The sequence below is a fragment of the Eulemur rufifrons genome, chromosome 16 (assembly GCF_041146395.1).
Source record: "Eulemur rufifrons isolate Redbay chromosome 16, OSU_ERuf_1, whole genome shotgun sequence".
NCBI classification, from domain to species: Eukaryota; Metazoa; Chordata; class Mammalia; order Primates; family Lemuridae; genus Eulemur; species Eulemur rufifrons.
Genome location: NC_090998.1, coordinates 32,030,265 through 32,050,767, shown reverse-complemented (window position 1 = coordinate 32,050,767; position 20,503 = coordinate 32,030,265). Strand labels below are relative to the sequence as shown.

The 20,503-nt window shown below is 37.6% G+C and overlaps 1 protein-coding gene across 1 annotated transcript in view; it reads right to left on the bottom strand.

Moving 5' to 3' along the window:
• Window positions 1-14,413, bottom strand: part of PDZRN4 (PDZ domain containing ring finger 4) — a 362,351-nt gene extending 347,938 nt beyond the window's left edge. Inside the window, exons 1-3 of the mRNA XM_069490863.1 lie at window positions 13,608-14,413; window positions 11,185-11,271; window positions 7,691-7,798 (exon numbers count right to left, since the gene is read on the bottom strand). Coding sequence (XP_069346964.1) covers window positions 7,691-7,798; window positions 11,185-11,271; window positions 13,608-14,264 — 852 coding nt within the window. The 5' untranslated portion in view covers window positions 14,265-14,413. The remainder of the gene's footprint in view (window positions 1-7,690; window positions 7,799-11,184; window positions 11,272-13,607) is intronic.
• Between the last annotated feature and the right edge of the window lie 6,090 nt (window positions 14,414-20,503).

Genomic DNA, 20,503 nt, shown 5'->3' with positions numbered 1-20,503 from the left:
AACAAGCTCAGGGAGTTGTGCTTTAAGCTTCCCCAGGACGCCTCACAGCTGGTGCTGCTTGGTAATTATTCCAAGTAGCTCTCATCATGAGAACTTCAAAGAGGCTCCCTGGCCATCCAGAGTGCTCTAGGAAGCATCTAGTCCTTTTGGTCTTTTCACCAAACCGTTTACAAGGCTTGGAAACATGGAAAATATTTTTCATCTTTTCAGTTCCTCTGTGGTTAATCATGTTTTTGTTCAATTTCATATTTGGTCCAGTGCCATTTTCTGCAAATCTGCCTTGCAGGCAAGCATGCAAAATCAGTCAGCTTTACCAGTGTTGTTCATGTTCAGTAAATAAAATTCTGCATGAGGATGAAGGTGAACATACGTCTTCAGATCTATTTCAAGCATTTACATGAACACAATTTGAAAGATCACCTAGTAGACTTGGGTTCTTTCTTGATTTACAGGCTAGAAGAAACAGTCTGGAAAGGTACAATAGCTTCAGTCCCTTGTCACTAGATTTTAGAGATTTCAAAGTTCAAGAAATAGTAAATCTTTCAACTTCTGATTGATCTTATGATAGAGATACAATGAAGAGGAATAGAATGTGACAAGAGGGCCTTCAGGTACTGCCTACCTAGCAAGATTTCAGGAACACTGAAAAACCCTTGGATCCAGACCATAATGCCTAAAATCCTGACCTCAAGATTCATCCACTCATTTACTCCATCATTCATGGAAAATTAACAGAATGCCTAGAGTTTGCCAGGTCCAATGCTGAGAGCAGAAAGGATGCTGAAGATATTAATTTCAATAAAATACTAAGGCCACTTTTAAGAAACCCATACATTTGTGGGGAAGAAGGAATACCAAAGACTAAACACACACCACAGTAAATAAAAATGCTATGAAAGTGAGAGCTAAAAAAAAATTATTGGCAGTAGAGATTAGAGAATAATTTTGCCTGGTGGCTGGCTTGTGAAAGGCTTTAGGGAGTGGAGGATTTTTGAAGATACACAGGAGCTTGCCAGCCACAGAAGGTCCTGCGAGAGAATACCAGGTAGAACGAAAAGAACAAATAGAGGTAGAGAGGTCCAAAGATAGGAAAAGAGAGGAGTTTTAGTTGACTACAGCAGAAGGTCTAAAAAGGGAAAATAGAAAAAAAAGGAGTAATGGCTTTGAAGGGTCATTTTTGCTTCACTAAAAAACTTGGATTTTAACCTGTTGACAATATAATGATAATGAAGAACTTTAAGCAAAAGAACAACAACAACAAAAAAAGACAAGCTGAAGAGTAGAAAGCAAGTTGAGTTACAAATGGCAGAGGCTGGGTGAGGGGCAGCTTACTCAAGAAGCTGTGATTCTAGTTCAGGTGAAAGTGATGAAAGCTTGAGCGTCATTAAGGCACGATCTCCAGTGAAAGTTCAGATACAATGGTAGAGCAAGCTTTTGTGGTTCAAATGGTGTAAGTATATTTCTGATGACAAATGTTGCAGAGAAATAAGAAAGAGAGAAAGAAGAGGCCAGATGGCTAGAATGATTAAAAGAGAAAAGGAAGGCAAAACCCCAGTAAGATATGGCCAGCTTTGAAATTTTACCTAAAATCAACTCTGGACGTTAATTTAAAATAAATCAAAATAATGTTATGGGTATTGTGATGCGGTTGTTTGTAGCACAGAATGACAAGGAGAATGCAGTCGGACCTTCTGACAGAGATGTCACATCCAGTCATGCAGCCTGCGAGCTGCACAGTCACATGTGGTGGCCCTGTCTCCCCTCTCAGAAGCTTAGCACTCAAAAGCCAAGCCCAAGTTCATGCTTATAAATTTAAAAGGAATATAACAGTGCTTAATACACTAAAGTTCAATGGTATAAGGACCTTTCCAGCCTTACTTTTGTAAGCTAAAATAAAACTATACTTATTCATAAAGGAAACTCAGAGGCATGGCAAAAACAATATGATCACCTAGGCAGAAAATATGAGGGACTTCCTGTTATGACACTTATGTTTACAGGCAAGAAACTGAGAATGAGAAAAGTTGAGAAATCTTCGAGTCATAATGCAACACAAATTTAAAGCCAAGACCCAGGTTCGAACCCCAGACCCTTTCCTGAAACCATGATGCAGCCTCACATTTACAGATTCTACTATTTCAATAGCCCCATGTCACAATTTCTAAACATAATGAAAGAAGACAGGAACACTCGCATAAACCCACAGTGTCATTCTGCTAAGGCAAGATGGTAATGTCCACTTGCATTCTTAACCACCAAAGGAGCAGCTTCACACAAAGGTCTGCTTCTCCTCACATCGGCAGAAAACAGCTCTACACCATGCTACACCATGAGCTGCTGGAGAGCAGAGAACAGATCTTACAGCTCTTTGTTTTCCTAACACAGATTCACTGCCTGGTGCATATAAGGCAATGAGTTAATACTTGTTGGATGACCAGATTAAATCGTAAGTGCATAGTTACAGAATTTTCCTCCACAGCCTTTCTTGCCCCTGAGTGTTCATACAAATATGTGAAAAATCTACAAGTTAAAACTACCTACATCTATTCATCCAAACCCTGGTGTCTATAGAAATGGGAATGAATGAAAGTTGGTGGCAGGTAACATGGATTTTCCCAGGAAGAAATAGAAAAAAATGTTTCCCCTTCATCTGTGCCACAGAGAATGAATTACACTACTTGTGTAAGCTAAACGAAATACCTTAGGCTCACAACAGTGGGTTTCAAGAAGCTGCCCTGTGCCAGGCACTTTGTGTACACAGAAACTACGAATGGCATAGAAACTGTGGCAGAGCTGGCTTGGTCAAGGCCATACCAGTTTTAAAAGGCAGGACAGAAATTCCAGCCAGCTCTTCTTGACTTAAGAGCCCCCAGGCTCTTCCCACTGTACCAGATTATTAATACTTTTTAAAATGCATTAAAATGTAAAATTATATGATAACCATATCACGGTGGTGTTAAAACTACATTCAACATAGTAGCATTGAATTATGATTACACATCTCATTTATAAGGTAAGTCTTGCGCTAATATGATTGCTTTTAGGTCTTTTCTTATTTTTTCAGTCTATGTTATTTGAACAGTCAGTTAAAAGATACTTTAAAAATATGGGATGATGATATTATTTTATTGAAGACTTTGATGTGGTATTCCAATTAAACAGCACTTTGTCAAAAAACCAACTCCCCACCAGATTTAGAGGTGACCTACAAAACCTGTAATGAAATAAATTCTTGTACACAAACCACGCAGTACTGCTGCATTGTGAGATAGTCAAGTACAGTGTGCCATCAGGCACACACAGAGGTGGCACCTTGCAGAATGATTCCATAATATTCCTAAATGTTTAGCTCTAATCTGCATTTGATTTTCCTGCTTTAACAGCTATAATCTAACTATACAGAGACTTAGCCAAAAACATGACAACTACCAAAGATTTGTACTTTAGCAGTGCAGAGAGTGACAACAAAAATGCAGGAGATATAATGTTACAGAACTAAAAGAAAGTGTAGTTGGCAGTCTGGTAATAGTTAAAAATTCTTGACATGTAAGGTTCTTTCTTCTGGTACCAAATTCAGCACTTTACGAAAAGTGCTACACTGACATTATTCAACACGGGAACTATTTCTAAAGTAAAAGAAAATGCCTTTTATGTTACATTTCATTATGAATTTCAAGCTAAATAAATAGATTTTAATATATGCACTAAAGAAAACTTCACTTTGTGCTCTCAACTGTCCATCCCATAGGCCCCATGGACCTTCAGCCCCACTCTCTGATCTCTAGAAGTTGAGAGAAGGGTGGGTAGCCACTGTGCCTCCAGCACTTTCCTGTCACAAAGCATTGGCTAGGACCTGGGGGAAGGGGGGAAGAAAGTGTGACTAATCCTAGCACTCTGGGAGGCCGAGACAGGAGGACCACTTGAGGCCAGGAGTTCAAGATCTGCCTGAGCAAGAGTAGAAACTCCCCTCCACCCCTGTGTCTACAAAAAATGGAAAAATTAGCTGGGTGTGCATGCACCTGTAGTCCCAGCTACTTGGGAGGCTGAGACAGGAGGATCGCCTGAGCCCAGGAGTTTGAGGTCACAGTGAGCTAGGTTGATGCCACTGCATTCTAGCTGGAGGCGACAGAACAAGACTGTGTCTCAAAAAAAAAAAAAAAAAAAAAAGTGTGAACAAAGAGCCATGAATGACAACAAAGAGCCATGAATGACTAGCCACCGTTTCCCACTCTGGGGTTAGGGTCCCATTGCCTGCTATCAGCATCACAGACATAATAATAGAGGAACAGTTGCTGACAGCAGCAGTGAACTTTAAACTCCCTCTCACGTACCCCTCAGGCCTGTTAATATGATGATAACCATGGTCATGGTATTGTCCTCTTCCAGAATTGTGTCCAAGTCTCTGATAGGATCTTTTCTGTGGTTCTTTTGAGTCTTGAAAGGGTGAAATACACACGCAAAAGGTACTTTTATTCCAACGTACACTGGTGAGTTACTGGTCTATGTAAGTACCTGTTATGTTTGAAAATGCTTTCAACAATATCTTCTGCCTTTTCAGTTTTCAGTGACAAAATTTGACACTTGATAGTGTAACTCAAATATTACAGTTGATTTTTTTTTTTTAAATTCACACACAAAAACATTTTAACAAATGTGGATATGGAAAAAGCTAGAAACTGGTCAACATGGTTCCTTGTGGATTCTGACTTCAAAAATTAATTTGCCTTCTATTGTGTGAAAAACGTGACATGGATTTACCTCATGACTGTGATTTTCTTATTCTTTTATGATTCCTGAATTTGATCAGCTTGACTAGAATGCAGAGTATTTAAAAAATAATACTTTTGGAGTCATTTGCCTTTGTTAAACTTTGTTGAAAAACATAATATTTTTATTAGAATTAGTAAAATCTCTTTAACTATCAATAAAACCAAACCTTTAACATATCTCCTTTCTTATTCAAACGAATGACTCAGGAAAATTTTGTTATTTTATAAAAACAATTTGTAAACCTGTTGTATGTGTGCTTCAAACAATTAACTGAACAAAATATTTTTTAGTATATCTTGACTATGAGTAAAGAATGAACTCTCTTACAGTTTCTATTTTTTATTTCAGTCACATATCACTGAATTCAAAGCACTTAGTAATGTGTCAGACTGTGGCAGTTAAGTCATATGAGTAGTTTCATAATATATGAACTATTTGTGCTTCTTACATTTAACAAATACATTTCTTGCACTAGGTTTAAATCAGCATGGCCATTTGAAATACAAAAACTTAAAGAAACAATCCATTAAATTTATTCCATTAACAAATAATTGAACACAAAATGGGAAAGAAACTATTCTTCTTATTTTAAAAAATCTGTTTTTAAAATGTGGCTCTGCACATTTTTAATTAATTGATACATTTACTATCAATTTCCCATTAGCTATAAACTGCTTACAGTTAATACTATAATGACAGATGAACTAAAATCACTGATAAGCAAATATTTCTAACATTAATTGGTACATAGGGATCTTTTATAACACAGATATATGCACAAGAACAAACGCTACTTGTTTAACTAGATATTAAAGTCACACAAATATGTATTCACTCAAAAAGCTGGTAGCATCACTGAGCAACTAAATATGAGAGATTTATTTCTAATAACCTTCCTTCTAAAATATTTCATGCTATTTAACAGACAGCATTCCAGAAATACACACATCATCTAACTCATTTCTTAACTGCACATGTGGTTGCACTGATCCATTATAGAACTATAATACCTATATGTATACACATATATACATATAATCAGTGTACCCTGGGATGAAAGATATATTGAAACATTTATATCATTGAGACAAGTTTCAAGCTTTTGCCACTAACTGCTAATATATGCAAATCAAAATGAATAATAATACTGCAGTTAATTATAAATTCCATTTGGATTTCCATGGTTGATCTTCTCTTTTCTCTTATAGGGTTTAAATAAGGTTAATCTGACCTACATTAGTAACAATATCAGATAGATGTCTAGATATACTTGATTTGTCAACAAGTTTGTATAAAATTACCTCTTTACATTAAAAAAAACCAATGTGTTTTTAACAAAAATGTTGTATCACAACATAAAAGAAAAATTATTTTTTTCTCTTTTAATACATTAATGAAACATATCTAACATTAGCCAGAATAAATTATTTTTTAAATCACCAGTATGTGTTTCTGCCCTGTGTATGGGTATATAATTGAATGTATGTATTCAATTCCATCAGCCCTTCTAATAGTATCAAATGTAATTCATTTTCCTTTTAACTGGAAAAACTAAAATGCTTTAGACATAAGGCAGAAAGTAATAAGGACAATCTTTGGTTTAAATTGTGTTACTGTTTAAATCATACTGCACAAACACAAGTAGAAACAGAAAAATTCCAACTTTAGAAACTACAGCATGTAAATGTTTCCACTAGGCAAACTGTCAAGACAAACTGGATAGCTACAGTGAAAGTGGGTCTGTACTTTCTTGGCTACAGAACTGGAAGGAGAAAATCTTGAGTGATACAAGAGAGCTCTTTAGAGTTAAAAAAAACAAAAAACAAAACCACAGTTTTTAGCAAAAGGCAACTTGCCCCTCTTCCCAAAATGCCTAGTCAGCTAATTTCTAAATGTTGAGTATTCTTTTTTTCCCCCAAAACAGAAAACTATTGGCTCTTCTATATTCTTTACTCTTATTCTAGGTCAATTTATTCAAAATTCAACTTTGTTTAGTGCACAAAGAATGAATAAGAATCTAAAACTTTAATCAATGTTTAACAAAGAAAAACAGCCTCCATCCGGATAGTTTATGTGGACATTTAGAAAGATAGCACTAGTGATTAACAGAATAACAGAATTTTTCCAAAAAGAATAGTGGAGTCGAATAAACCTTCCCAATTTTGATTTATACCTTTACTAATACACTGGAAATAAATCCACTGACAAAAGTAACCTAATTATTTTTGGTAACATCAAATAATTCTATGTCAACCAGTTAATAAAATGTCAAAAGGACAAAGGTGGCAGATCGCAGTGACCCCAAATTTCATTACCACAGCCCAATTTTACTAGCATATAGGTGTTTACTTTGTCACTCAAGAATATAACAATAAATTCTACAGCAAATGAAGAGTTCTCTCCAGATTTTTACAATAGGATGAAAAAACGTGTTTCCCTTTTTCTTTCATGTAAACATTAAAGACATGAATGAGGTAACCACATCATAGTATTTCTTAATACTAAAGGCATTGAATAAATAATTCCAAACCTTATCTATAACCTACTAATCACATGTTTAAAAGATAGTAATATCTTCTCATCAAAAATGTTCTTCAGTAGAGATTTATCATCGTCTTTTGAAATGTTATAAAAATCCCTTAATAATCATACAAGTATTTTCATGGTTCATAGGGAGAGACAATTTATTAAAATAGAGATATTCATTAACACATTTGGAAACTTGGGTATTTCATTAGATATAGAGTCATTGTCGAGTTTTACATTTTCTGTAAGGAATAAAAAAAGATAATGCATCTACTGCTGGTTAGAATATATATTCTAATAAGTACCACACCAAAGTAAAGCAATAAGTTTGAAAATTTAAAATAGCCAAATATTTTTTTTCATGGATCATATATATGTTTTATTTTTGTCTTACCTCAATGATTTTGTCATGAATCTCCAGGCCATCTGCTCTGTCAGCAGGTCCATTTTCTAAAATTTTTGAAACATAAATTCCTTCGGTTGATGTTTCTTCCTGATTATTCTATAAAAAAACATAATCATCAGCAGAAAGAAAGATGTAAACAAAATCTAAATTTTATAAAGGACAATTTACTAAATGTAACACTGCCAATCCTCTTTAAACGTGCAACTCTCTTAGCTTGATATTTGGCACAGAATTTTAACTTATTTAACACCAAGTAGTCATTAATCAAGATGGCAGTTTTAATGAACGAGTCCAGCATCTCTTACAAGATTCTTTGCTTCACATTTTTTGAGCACACATAAAAAGCTATGGGGAAAGAGCATGTAGAAAGTAAGATCAATTGGCTCCTTAGTAATTATTTATAAAACATCTCACTTCTAAAGAGATGTAGCAAGTAAAAAGGGTGATAAGGTTAAAGAAGGAAAAAAAGCGTATCTATTCCCCACTACATATAACTGATTTGAGAGTCTGGTAGTAGTTAAAAATTCCTGATTTGTAAGGTTCTTTCTTCTCATACCAAACTCAGCACTTTATGAAAAGTGCTACACTGACACCATTCAATGTGGGAACTATTTCTAAAGTGAAAGGAAATGCCTTTTATGTTGCATTTCATTATGAATTTCAAGCTAAATAAATAGATTTTAATATATGCACTAAAGAAAACTCTGCTTTGTGGTCTTAACCTCCCCGAAATCTTGAAAGAATAAAACAAAATATCTATGGTATGTTTTGAATTCTTTAATGATCATTTGAATTCTACCTATATGACAGTTATTGACTACATGCAAATCTATTTTAGAAATTTTCTCAATTATGGCAAATCAGAATATATTTGAAAGGAAGTGTTTTCTCTTTAATATAAAAGTGTACAGAGAAGAGCAGAGAAATTACATTAAACTAAAATAGAGAAAGGTATTTTAAAATAATTAATCATTACGAAGAGCAAACAAAACAAAATTTTTCTGAAAATTCCCTTCCTTTTTGCACAAGTTCAACTATATTCTCAGACACTCTAGTGCCCTCAGCATTCTAAGTATTCCTTTGCACTTGGGTTGAGAGTGGGAGGGTGTATGGCTCCTCAGCAAAGGACATATATTTGCTTGACATTAATAACAATAAGATATTCTGAATTTACAAGTTATGAGCCTAGAATTTAAACTTGCTTCACATATTCAATTATAGTGTATGATTGTTTTGTACTATAATTACTCACATTGAAGTTAAAGGAAATAATAAATTGACTTTGTGGAATCATTTCAGAAAATAAATCATTAGTTAACAAAAATGTGTTAGTTATATAAAAGATAATCAGTTTTCACAGTAAAATTTACCACAAACACTATTCACTAAGGAAATAAACACACATTTGAATGACAACAGGCTTTTGTCACTGGAGATAAAAAGATCTTTGAGTGATTACGTGTACTTCCAAGAGCTTATAATCAAGACAGGAAGATAGCTGTACATTAGACAAACAAACAACAACAAAACAAAAAACAAAAATTGAACACATGAAGAATGATTGGCATAGAAGAGCTACCAAGAAGACTTCTCAGGTAGCCTGAAGCTTTAAGAGTAAATGGTACTTGAAAGAACCTTTACAGGAAAAATGAGAGAGAGATTAGGAGGTGAGAGAGGGTTGAGCAAAGCTTTCCCAATTTAGGAGAATGCCATAAACCCAGTGATAAGGCAGGACTCGTGTGTCTTTCCGGGCAGCCATTTGGCTGATTAATAAAAATATAATAGCTAATACTTACTGGTTATTATATGTCAAGTGTTCTTTAGGTTCATTACAGGTCTCAATGCATTTTATCCCCACAACTCTATGAGGTTGGTACTATAAATACTGGTGGCATCCCCATTTTACAGATGAGAAAACTGAGGCACAGAGAGAAGTAATTTACCAGGGTCACAGAGTAAGAGCTCTTGAGTCTGTGCCCTTAATCCTCACCTGATGTTATTCTATCTCAACCAGTTGTGGTCATAGTTTTGAAAATATAATTTAGCTTTACAATGTGACAGATTTGGAAACATAGTTCCGACTGTATCTATTCACAGGGGAGACTAAGACTATACTTGCTTACTCAAGTATAAAGTCCCAAAACATCAACTCTAAACTGCAAAGGAACCCATTCAAAGCTAATCTTTACACATTTCCAGTGCAATGTGCCTTTTGGTTAGTTAAACCTCAAACATATAGCCAATATGGTATAAAAGGACATTTTAGTCAGTCACAAGAAACCAATTCTATTGTAAAACTTATTTAAGAAAAATGTTCAACATCCTCTAGTAATATATCATATGATTTTAAATGTCACTTTACTTCATGGGAGGTTAAATAAAATTATTTCTCCTCAATTAGCTTTCTTTACCATGAATTTTGAGAGGCTCCTAAAAATGTCCATTGTCATCTAAATGTCAAATAAATGTTTATAAAATGTTTATAAAAAAACATTCCTTGAGGGAAAAGAGAACAAAAATGATACGATGAAAAGACTTCTATCTTTTCATAATTAATGGGAACTGTTTTAGAAACAGAAGCACAGCAGTCATTAGTTGCTAGGTTTTGAAATACTAAACACAAGCAGGAAATATGACATTACTATCCTGACCTAAACATAGCATATGGCCAAAAACCCTAAAACAGTTTCTCTGGACAACATCTGCAACGCAGGATGTAAAACTTTCATGCAGTTTATTGGGAAAATTAAAGAACGTAATTTTCTAAAACCTCACCACCTTTTTCCAGTTATGATGAAAATTAAGTTGACGTAGGAGTTGAAGGATATAAAAGAACTTTGCAACTACAGTATGTTATAATATGCATTTTGAAAAACAGTTGACATCAATATAGAGAATATTATTCATTCAAATAAATAAAGGATCTGATTTGGAAAGCCAAAAATATTTTAAATCCACTATCTTGACTTAACATGATATTTCCTATATGATCGTGAAAATAATTATCTCTTATTTCAATCTATTTCAACTGTTCATTTATTCACTCATTCAACAAATATTCTTAACTTCCCAGTCTGTGTTAGCATCTAAGAACTGAGTAATTTGACTTAATAAATAAGAGGTAGAAGCAGGCATTACAATTGCCTAATATTATCAAATAGAAGTTGCCTATACACATTGTGAAATAGGTTTATTTAAGAAGTCTGCCAACGGAACTATTAATATAAAATTTAGATAAAATGTGAAATGTACTCTCCTTTTCTTTTTTTAAAGTAGCAAAGAGAACCAAGTTTGTTAGCTGTTGTTTTTGCTTTTCTCAAAAAGAAAATCTGGGTATGTATCAGAAAAATCTGATATTTTATCACAAGCCCAATTTTAAAGATTACAGCACTTGTTTTTCTTACTTAAAATCCACAAATGAAAGCTAAGTGTTCCACTATTTTATAACCAAAGAGTGAGTAATGCATTAACAAGGTGGTTACCTGATTTGGTCGACCTCCTATAATATTGAATCCCAAGGTGTCATTTTCTCTTTCTAACACGACAGTGAATGGCTTATGTTCTCCATCCTAGATGAAAAGAGATAAAATGAACAACTAGGTAAAAAATATAAAAGAAAAATTGTAAGCATTTTTTAAAAACTATAAATAAATTAACATTTGAAAGGGAGAAAAATCTTAAAATTAAGGATGGTTGAATTTGGCAGGTTAACTCCTTCCTACACTTACTTTGAAAGCATGAATTTGAAAATAATGTGCATGTGAGGAAAAAAACCCTATTTTTTGGCTTTGTATTTTTACACATGTAGGCTATGCTTTATCCCAATGCATCATCTCATTCTGACTTCACTGTAATTTAAAACAGATTTCTAGTTTAACCATGGAAGTATCTTTATTTTTCCCTCTATTACAGAAAAGTACAATAAATTGTCAACAGATCTTAGCGTATGTTACATAAAATTTTCACTTTGGAAAGTCTCAAAGGATTTAAGGAACACTGAGCTATCTATAAATTTCTTTCAGTAGTAATATTCAGATTGCTATTACAATGCAGAATCTGTTAGGTTACAGTAGTTCTAATTTTAAGTAATATTCCTACTTGGTTTTGCATAATTCCTGCAAAATAAGAAAACAGCGGATTTGTGCTAGATAGAGTAGTATGTTTTCCTTTCCTGATGGCCAAATAATAGTTAAACAAATAGTAATTATATCTTCAACCTGTTTGTTAGTAAAGACTCATTTAAATATAGGATGAAATAGTACTGGAATAGATGAGTTTTATTCATGGTTATAGGTATTATTAACTTATGAAATTACATATGTGGAAATTACTTTGGAATGATAAAATTCCATAAACATCATCACCACTACTACCATCACTACCATTTTTTCCCAGGAGCTTTTCCCAGACAGTGCACACAGCGGCCCCTACTGGTAGTGGAAAAATATTTCTGAGGAGCACAGAGGTGGTTCTGGATAGTCTGCAAATCCTGGCCAGTTTGTTCCTCACTTCTCAGAACTATAGCTTGACTTGTTGCATGGATTTCTCTGACATAATTCTAGCTGCTGCTCCTTTCCATCAACCACCGGTTCCCTGAAACCTTGAAACCTGGACTGGTAATACACAGCTTTTCCCTGGGTCTTCTCACTTTGTAAATTTACATGTATGTGTGTGTGTGTGTGTGTGTGTATATGTATATATACATAGAGAGAGAGAGAGAGAGAGAGAAGGAATCCTTGCAACCAATATTTTAATACAGAGTGTGCTTCCTTTTAACATTTTAGTCCTTCTCACTTCAGGTTTTTTTTTAGGTTCAAGGACAAGCTTCTAAACTCGGTGCCTGAGTTGGAGGCAGTGCGAAGCCGTCAGTCCCAAATGGGAATCCTTCTGGATTGCTCCTCCCCCGAGGGCTGAAGAATGAAAACAGCTCCTTGAATGGAGCGCAAGTTCTGCTAAATCCCTGCTCACCATGGCAGCGACCAACAATGTCAAACACAGTGCAGAAGTCCTCCAGGAGAGAAGTCACAGCTTTATAAACAAGCCTCTTCACACGGGGTGCTGCGAAGAGGCTTGTTTATGCGGTCTGAAAGCGGGCGGTCCAGGAGCGCAGTTTGGGACCAGCAGCTTCGACAAAGAAGGGAAACAGCCGCTGCCTGGGGGCTCGCAGGGCCGGTCTGACCGCAGATGGATGGGGCTGCTCTCGACTGGGCTCCCCAAGTCGCACGCGCGCGCGCGCGCACACACACACACACACACACACACTCCACCAATAAAGAGATCCCGAGGCAGGGAAGAATTATTTAGGGAAAGTGAGGGTGATGAACTCTGCGGATCTAAGAAATCCCATCTCTCAATCTCTCAAGCCTTGAGGTCGTCCCGGTCCCCCACATCCCTCACAGTCCCCTACTGAGTAGAAGATAGTTGACACCGGCAGTGTAACCATGCCCAGGTGTGCGGCTGCCAGGCCCGCGGGGATGCTGGCAGCTGCGCCAGGGGAGAGGCAGGGCCGGAGAGGTCCTCGCTTCCCGGCTTTCCTTCTCGGATTTGCTTCAGCCACGGGGCAAAAATATAAATAAAATAAGCAGAGACGGCAGGCAGGACAAAGATGGGGAACAAGAGCCTGCGTGGGAAACGAGTTTTCCCAATCCGTACTTCTCCAGGGAAAAGTTGGAACTGAATCTGTTTAACTCTTTCCAACGCTAATACAAGGGGAAAGGGGACATCCTTGTCAACTGTAATACTAATACATTCGTAATACAATGACAGGGAAGTACGGTGAGGCGGGCAGATGCTTCCTACCTGGAATCCTTCCTCCCTTCCAAGGGAATCCTGAAGTGCCAGAAGAACCGTTTCTCCTTCCACCCCAGTCGACCATTCCCCCGATGCCCACACTCTTTGCACTTACCAGGCCGCGGCGGTCGCCCAGGTCCCCGACGAAGTTGCGGACGTGAGCCATGTACTGGGTGAACTTCTCCTGGTACCTGCGGGCCGAGAGCTGCACCTCGCCCTGCAGCGCGCAGAGCTGCACCAGCAGCGCCTTCTCGCGCCGCCTCCAGGCGAGAACCCGAGGCCCGGGCCCCCGCCCGCCGCCGCAGCAGGCGCCTGGAGGCCCCCAGCGCACGCCCCCGCCCCGGCCGGTCCCGGGCGCCGGCCCGCAGCCCCCCCGCGCGGGCACGTCTCCGCTGCCGCCCCCCAGCCCTGAGGCGCAGTCCCGGCGGCTGCGGCGGCGGCGGCGGGCAGGGCCGAAGTCGCAGTGCTCGACGTGCGTCGCCAGCTCGTGCAGCCGGACCGTGCGGCCGCAGCCGCGGGCGCGGTAGTCGCACCGGACGCGCAGCTTCTGGATGAGGCTACGCAGCGGCAGCACCGGGTACAGCTCGCCCGGTGCCAGGGGCTGGCACTGCAGCGGGCACCGGCGCCGCCGCGCCGCCCAGGGCAGCAGGCAGCTGGCGCAGAAGACGTGCCCGCACGGCGTGCACAGGGGCTCCTCCAGCACCTGGCCGCACAGCCTGCACTCGAGAGCCGGGTCCACGGCTTCGGCGAAGCGCTCCAGGGCAAAGCCCATGTTAGGGATGGGGAAGAAGGGGGAGAGAAAGCCAGTCCGCTCTCTCCGAGCCCCCCCCCCCCCGCCTCCCCTGGGGTAGCCCTGAGGCAGCGATCCCGAGGCGGCGGCCGAGGCTCGCCCGAGGGGAGCAGGAGGGTGGGAGGTGTGATCTCAGAGTTTGTTTGGCTTGAAGTTTTCAGGCTCCTGCTAGGTCCCCTGACTTCGCCGTATTGACGCTAATAGAAGCCACTTCGAGAGACGCGCCCCCCCTCGCTCCCCCCGCCTCCTTCGCTGCTCTGCGATTTTATGTTCTTTCAGATTTTGTCCACCGAGAGCTGAGGCCAGCTTGCAATAACCCCCGGGAACGCTGTGTTCTCCTTTGCTGGAACGGTGAACTTCAACCTGTCAGGACTCCTCGGCCTGAGCAGAGCTGATGGTGGGGACAGCGCAGACGTTGAGAAACAACTTTTGAATCCACCAGAACTTACGCTTTGGGAGAGCAGGATCTTTGTCCGTCTGGTTTTCCACTGAATCCTCACTGCCCAGCGTCAAGTCTTCAGTATGTTTGAAATAGATGCACTTTTGTTCTTTCAAATCAGCCAACTACAAAATCACCAGCTAAGCTGTGACCTTAGGAAATCACTGTTAGGAAAATATCACTTAGGAAATCCACAGAACCAGGCTTCTCAAACCATCATCCAGAAATCGGGTGAGTGCAGAGAGGCAGCATCCTTGACAGGGCAGCAAAGATAGGCAAAATGCCAGGTGCCCACACCGGGACACCCCCTTCTTAGGGAGAATATGAACAGCCACCCCAGACCTACAGGGTGAGGAAGCTGGGATTCTGCTACCCGGCAGTCTGACTCCACGTTCAGTTGCAGCTCCATCCATCTTCGACTTCCACGGGCATTTTACTCCTGGGAATGGGAATGTGAGCATTTGGGCACCTGGAAGGGAAAACTTATAGGGAAGGATTATGAAAGAAAGCAGTGAAATAACATCGAAATAAACTCTTAATGGCTGCTTACCTCTACTTACCCTAAATGTACCATTTCATTCCAAACTGCCTCCTCTCCCAGTTTGACTCTTCAAAGTACCTAGCATGACAGGCCTTCCTGAAAACATGCAGTAGGGGGCCCTTCCAAGCCCACCTTACCCAGCTTCCTTACCCAGCTTCTGAGCCTGAAGAATGCAGAGACCCCGTCACCTGGCTGCATGTCACTTACTGCCATTATCCTGAATCTACTACCAGATGCTTAGGATGGGTTCTGTAAATTAATCATTGATGATTTCTCACTGCCAATTGAATGCTGTCCCTGGAAAGCTGTATACTTCTGTATGACACCAAATGGCATCAGTTGGAACTGATGAAAAAGGCTCCAGACATTGTCTTTTGAATACTTGGAGCTAACTGAAGAATGAGCAAAGGTTAATAATAGAGGCTATTAAACTTCTGAGCCTTCTTTCTCTTTGAAAGATGAGATTCTATTAGAGTAGTTCAATAGCCAGTGAGGATCCTGAAGTGGTGAGCCAGATATTTGATATGCTTTTAAACGTTATTTTTTCAGAATAAAATGATATATTCTTCATTTAATACATACAGATATATGATAAAATAACATTTGCCACTATGTCCCAAATTTCCCCCTCCTTTGGTCTGTCTTTCTACAAATAAATAAGCAAACAATAACTTCCTAAATAAATAAGAAACCATTTAAAATTGATAGTATGAACATATTTTTGTGAATTTCATAGCCTGGAAATGTAGAATGTTATAGAATTTATTCAAATAATTCTGTGCTGGAGGGATCTGTTACATCTTCTTTACCTATTGAAAAAGCTGACTCTATAGCCATGACTTGATATTTATGTGTTTCACAATATACACAGTGACACTAAGAACATTTAACAAAAGAGAGGAGAAGGGATGGAATCTAAAAATGTTCCACTGAGGAATTAGGAAAATGAGACTTCCAGTTACTTGAAAAACAAAACGAAATAAAACAAAGCTCATAATGATGTCCTCGGTCCACCCATGCAATTGCTATAGCAAAAGTAAGGAACATGAGCAGATCATGGTAATTCCAGGATGTATAACAGTTTCATTATTAAAGAGAAGCAGATGTCAAAAACTTTGTCCATAGAGAATAACAAGTTCAAAAATGAGAACATGTGAAGTGAAGCCAAATAATGAAGTAGGCCAAAAGGGAGCTTAGGAAAATCTTTTACATAAGAAAATGCAAGCTTGAGCACTTCCAAAAGAGTTAAGTATAAGAAGAAAAACATTACAAGAGTTGAACTCTAAGGGAATGGACACACTTAAGTAAACCTCATGGATTCTTCCCATCTGTAAGCACTGGGGCATAATAAATCTGTGATATCAGTTGAGTCAAATGGTGTCATTTCACTTCCCAGACTATAAAAGATTTTTCTATGTATTAGGAAAATTGTAATATCACTGAAAAGTTTGGGTGAGCTAGGAACCTGTAGCCTAATTAAATGAAGTAATTAGCTTAGGTAAGCAAAGAAAGCACTTGCAATGAGTTTAAAATATGCACCAATATTTCAACAAAGTAGATCCAGTAATATTTAAAGGTCTTTTGGCAAATGAGATAAATTAATACCTTGCATCATTAGCTTGGATATACCCTATGTTTTCACTGACAATAATTTTTGATCTTTTAAGGATCCCTGGATAGGGAAAATTGCAGGCTAAATACTATCATTGGGGAAGAACTGAAAGGGAAGCCACTGTCGTCCTCTTGTTGGGCAAGACCAGCTTCCAGGTGTATTGCTCATTGTGGCAAAGACCAGGCCTATCAGTTTTCTCAGAAGGTTTCACTCAGCCTGCACCTGCGAGTGCTTTGCCAACTGCAAGACAAAGGAAAGACTACAAATATACTTGTTCATCTCCAAGCCAAGAGCCACAGCTTGATTCAAAATATCTTTAAGTAATCAGTATTTGGTTATTTTCAGCTTAGTAACTAGTTTTTGCTTCATTCCACTGTTAGGGGGCATATATTCATGAAAAAAAGATAAAAAATTAACTTGCTATATTATTGGGCCAATTCCTAGAACAGCAGTGAAACTGAGATGTGTCTGTGGGTGTTTCCAGTGAGAAGAGGCAGGGTTCCAACCCAGCTCTGAATCATCCCTACTTCCAAGGATGAAAAGGGAATCTGGGAATTATTGCTTGTTGAGTTAAATGCTAAAAGACCTAAAATTAAAATGCTATATTCTAAGACTTGGAAATGCTGGAAAGGTGAAATGGGAGAAAAAGAGAATTTTTTTCCACCTCTTGCATAGATAATACTTTAAAACCAACTCATTTGTGATTTTTTTTCATATTGTCTTTATGCATTTGATAAAGAGCCATAAAGTCAGAAAGCTTGGGAGAATTTTTCAAAGAATAAATAAATCAATCATTTATTTCACATATGTTTATATAGCATAAGTTAGTACTTATAACAGTAATTTTTAAATACTCTATTACAAGAACTTTCTCATAAAGAAAATTTCATCATTTATATTTTCTTTTCTCTGATTCCCTGGTCATTTTTCATAAATTAGTATTATTTCTATTATCTACCCAAAGTGCCCTAACTTTAAGCTGTAACTATATAAAATTACTCTCGTAGCTGAAGCAAAAGTACTCAGCTGGTTCAGATCAAAATAGTTCCTGTGGAATACATTTATCTGTATTATTGAGGCTAGCATTTGCACTTGTTCTTATCTTGGTAATTTTTGCGTCATAAACTATGATCAGAATTGTATCTAATAGCACAAGTGAATAAAGCAGGAGATAATAACAAGGCCACCTTGACACTATTTTAAAATTCCCAACTTGGTAAGAACAATAAAAGATGCTTTGAAGTTGAGTTAGTTGAAAGCCCATTAAAAATGAGGTGGCTATTTTTACAAGATGAGGCTGATAATATATTATGCTAGAGAAGTGATACATTTTGGATATATGTTTTACTCTTAGACTAATACAGAATCAGTTAAATCCATAGAAAATAGAGCAGTATCAATCCTTATAATTCTTGTCTGTTGACATGTAATCCATTAGGAGTTATTTGCTATTATCTTGCTTTTCTGCTATCTTTGGCAAAATGAAGTGTTAGAAGGGGTATCGTGACAATACAGAATGCCATTTTTAAGAGGAATAAGGTGATATGAATAAAACTATATGTATACCAAAATAGAGTAAGTGATTTACAGTAATTGTGCAGTCTCTGCAGTAATGAATTATCAGACACAACAGAATGAGGAATTTGAAGAAAATCAGATTAAAGTGAGGTATTAAATTAAAAATTGTGGCAACTTTCAATTAGATTATACACTGATCTTTCTAAAGTCACTGAGACATTACTTAGGATAATATTATTATCCTATTTAAGAGGGGACTATTGAGAGAGATGGTTTATAGAGAAAAAATAGATTAAATCCTGCATTTAGTTAACCTTGATTTTGTGCTGCATCTAGTGGGTCCTAGTCACTGAAAAAGAAGGAAGGTATTAAAAACAACCACAAGAGCTAATATGTAATAATCCTTGGTATGTGACAGCCATGGCACTAAACTCTTTACATTCATAATCTCATTCAAACCTCCCAGTAACCGTTTTAGGTAGATGCTAATACTATTATATTTCCCACAACTTGACCAAGTGTACATAAATAGGAAGTGGAAGAACCTGGGTTTAAACCAACGTTAGCCTCACTAAAGAACTAGGCTCGGCCGGGCGCGGTGGCTCACACCTGTAATCCTAGCACTCTGGGGGGCCGAGGCAGGTGGATTGCTCTAGGTCAGGAGTTCGAGACCAGCCTGAGCAAGAGTGAGACCCCCCCCCACACCCGTCTCTACTAAAAATAGAAAGAAATTATCTGGCCAACTAAAATATATGTAGAAAAAATTAGCCGGGCGTGGTGGCACATGCCTGTAGTCCCAGCTACTCGGGAGGCTGAGGCAGTAGGATCACTTAAGCCCAGGAGTCTGAGGCTGCTGTGAGCTAGGCTGACGCCACGGCACTCACTCTAGCCAGGGCAACAAAGCAAGACTCTGTCTCAAAAAAAAAAAAAAAAAAGAACTAGGCTATGTTGTATTTGCTTGTTTTTCTCACATCTGCAATGGAGTTATTTTTGAATAAAATACACTATCAACTGTGATGTGAGCTATAATTGTATTATTTGGATTCCATTATTTAGAAGCTATCTCTTTTTGTTGTCCTCTTTCTGATAAGGGAAATTCTAGGGTCATATTTATTAGAGGTCTTTGAGTAATTTATGCAAATGAGAATATTGACCTTATTATTTGTTCTACATAATGCCAATAATGAAATCATTTTGTCCCACATAACTAGTCTCAAATAGCTGAGAGTTTTCTATGTAATAAACCAATTATGCCAGTTCCTTACATTCGTGTCTTAATAAATCAATCACTATATATTTCGGTTGCACCCTTATTTTGTGCTTAGTTCTTCAATGAAGATTTACTGAAATAATATTTTCTAGACATTTCTGCATAATTCCAGAGATTTTCACAAAATTTTGAGCTGTGGTAAGTTTATTAAACCAATTTGTTTCTTAATGAAAAGCAACAACTTATTTTGTTATCTGTCATTTTTTATTTTTTACTACTTATTATAATGATGTAGAAACCACAGCCTAAAACTAATGTTGTAAGTATAGCTTGAAGACAAAAACAGGAAAATGTCACCGATCACATTTATCATCAGTAATTGTCCTTTGAGCTTCTGAAGCCACTTGTTTGCCCATTTTTCCCAAACTCAAATAAAAATGATAAATAATTAATATTATTTATTAATAATTTATTACTTGATAAGATCAATTTTAAAAATAAGGGGTATAAAAAATTCTACACAAAAACTCTGTTAACTAGAATAGTACCTATGTAGATGCAAAGAGATGCTTTTGCTATTATATGTTCTGCCACCCCATGGATTTGGACATCAATTATTTAATCTTAGTATAGTCTCACCTGTAAAATGAAAACATTGACATCTTTTTCCTCTTACCTCCCTGAAATTTTGAAAGAATAAAATAAAATGTCTATAGTATGTTTTGAATTCTTTAATGATCTTCTGTAATTACAGTACAAAATGATCATATACTACAATAGAATATGCAAAGCAAGTCTAAAGTCTAGGCTCCTAACTTGTAAATTCAGAATATCTTATTGTTTATTAATGTAAAGTAAATATATGTCCTTTGCCTAGAGGAGCCATATACCCTCCCACTCT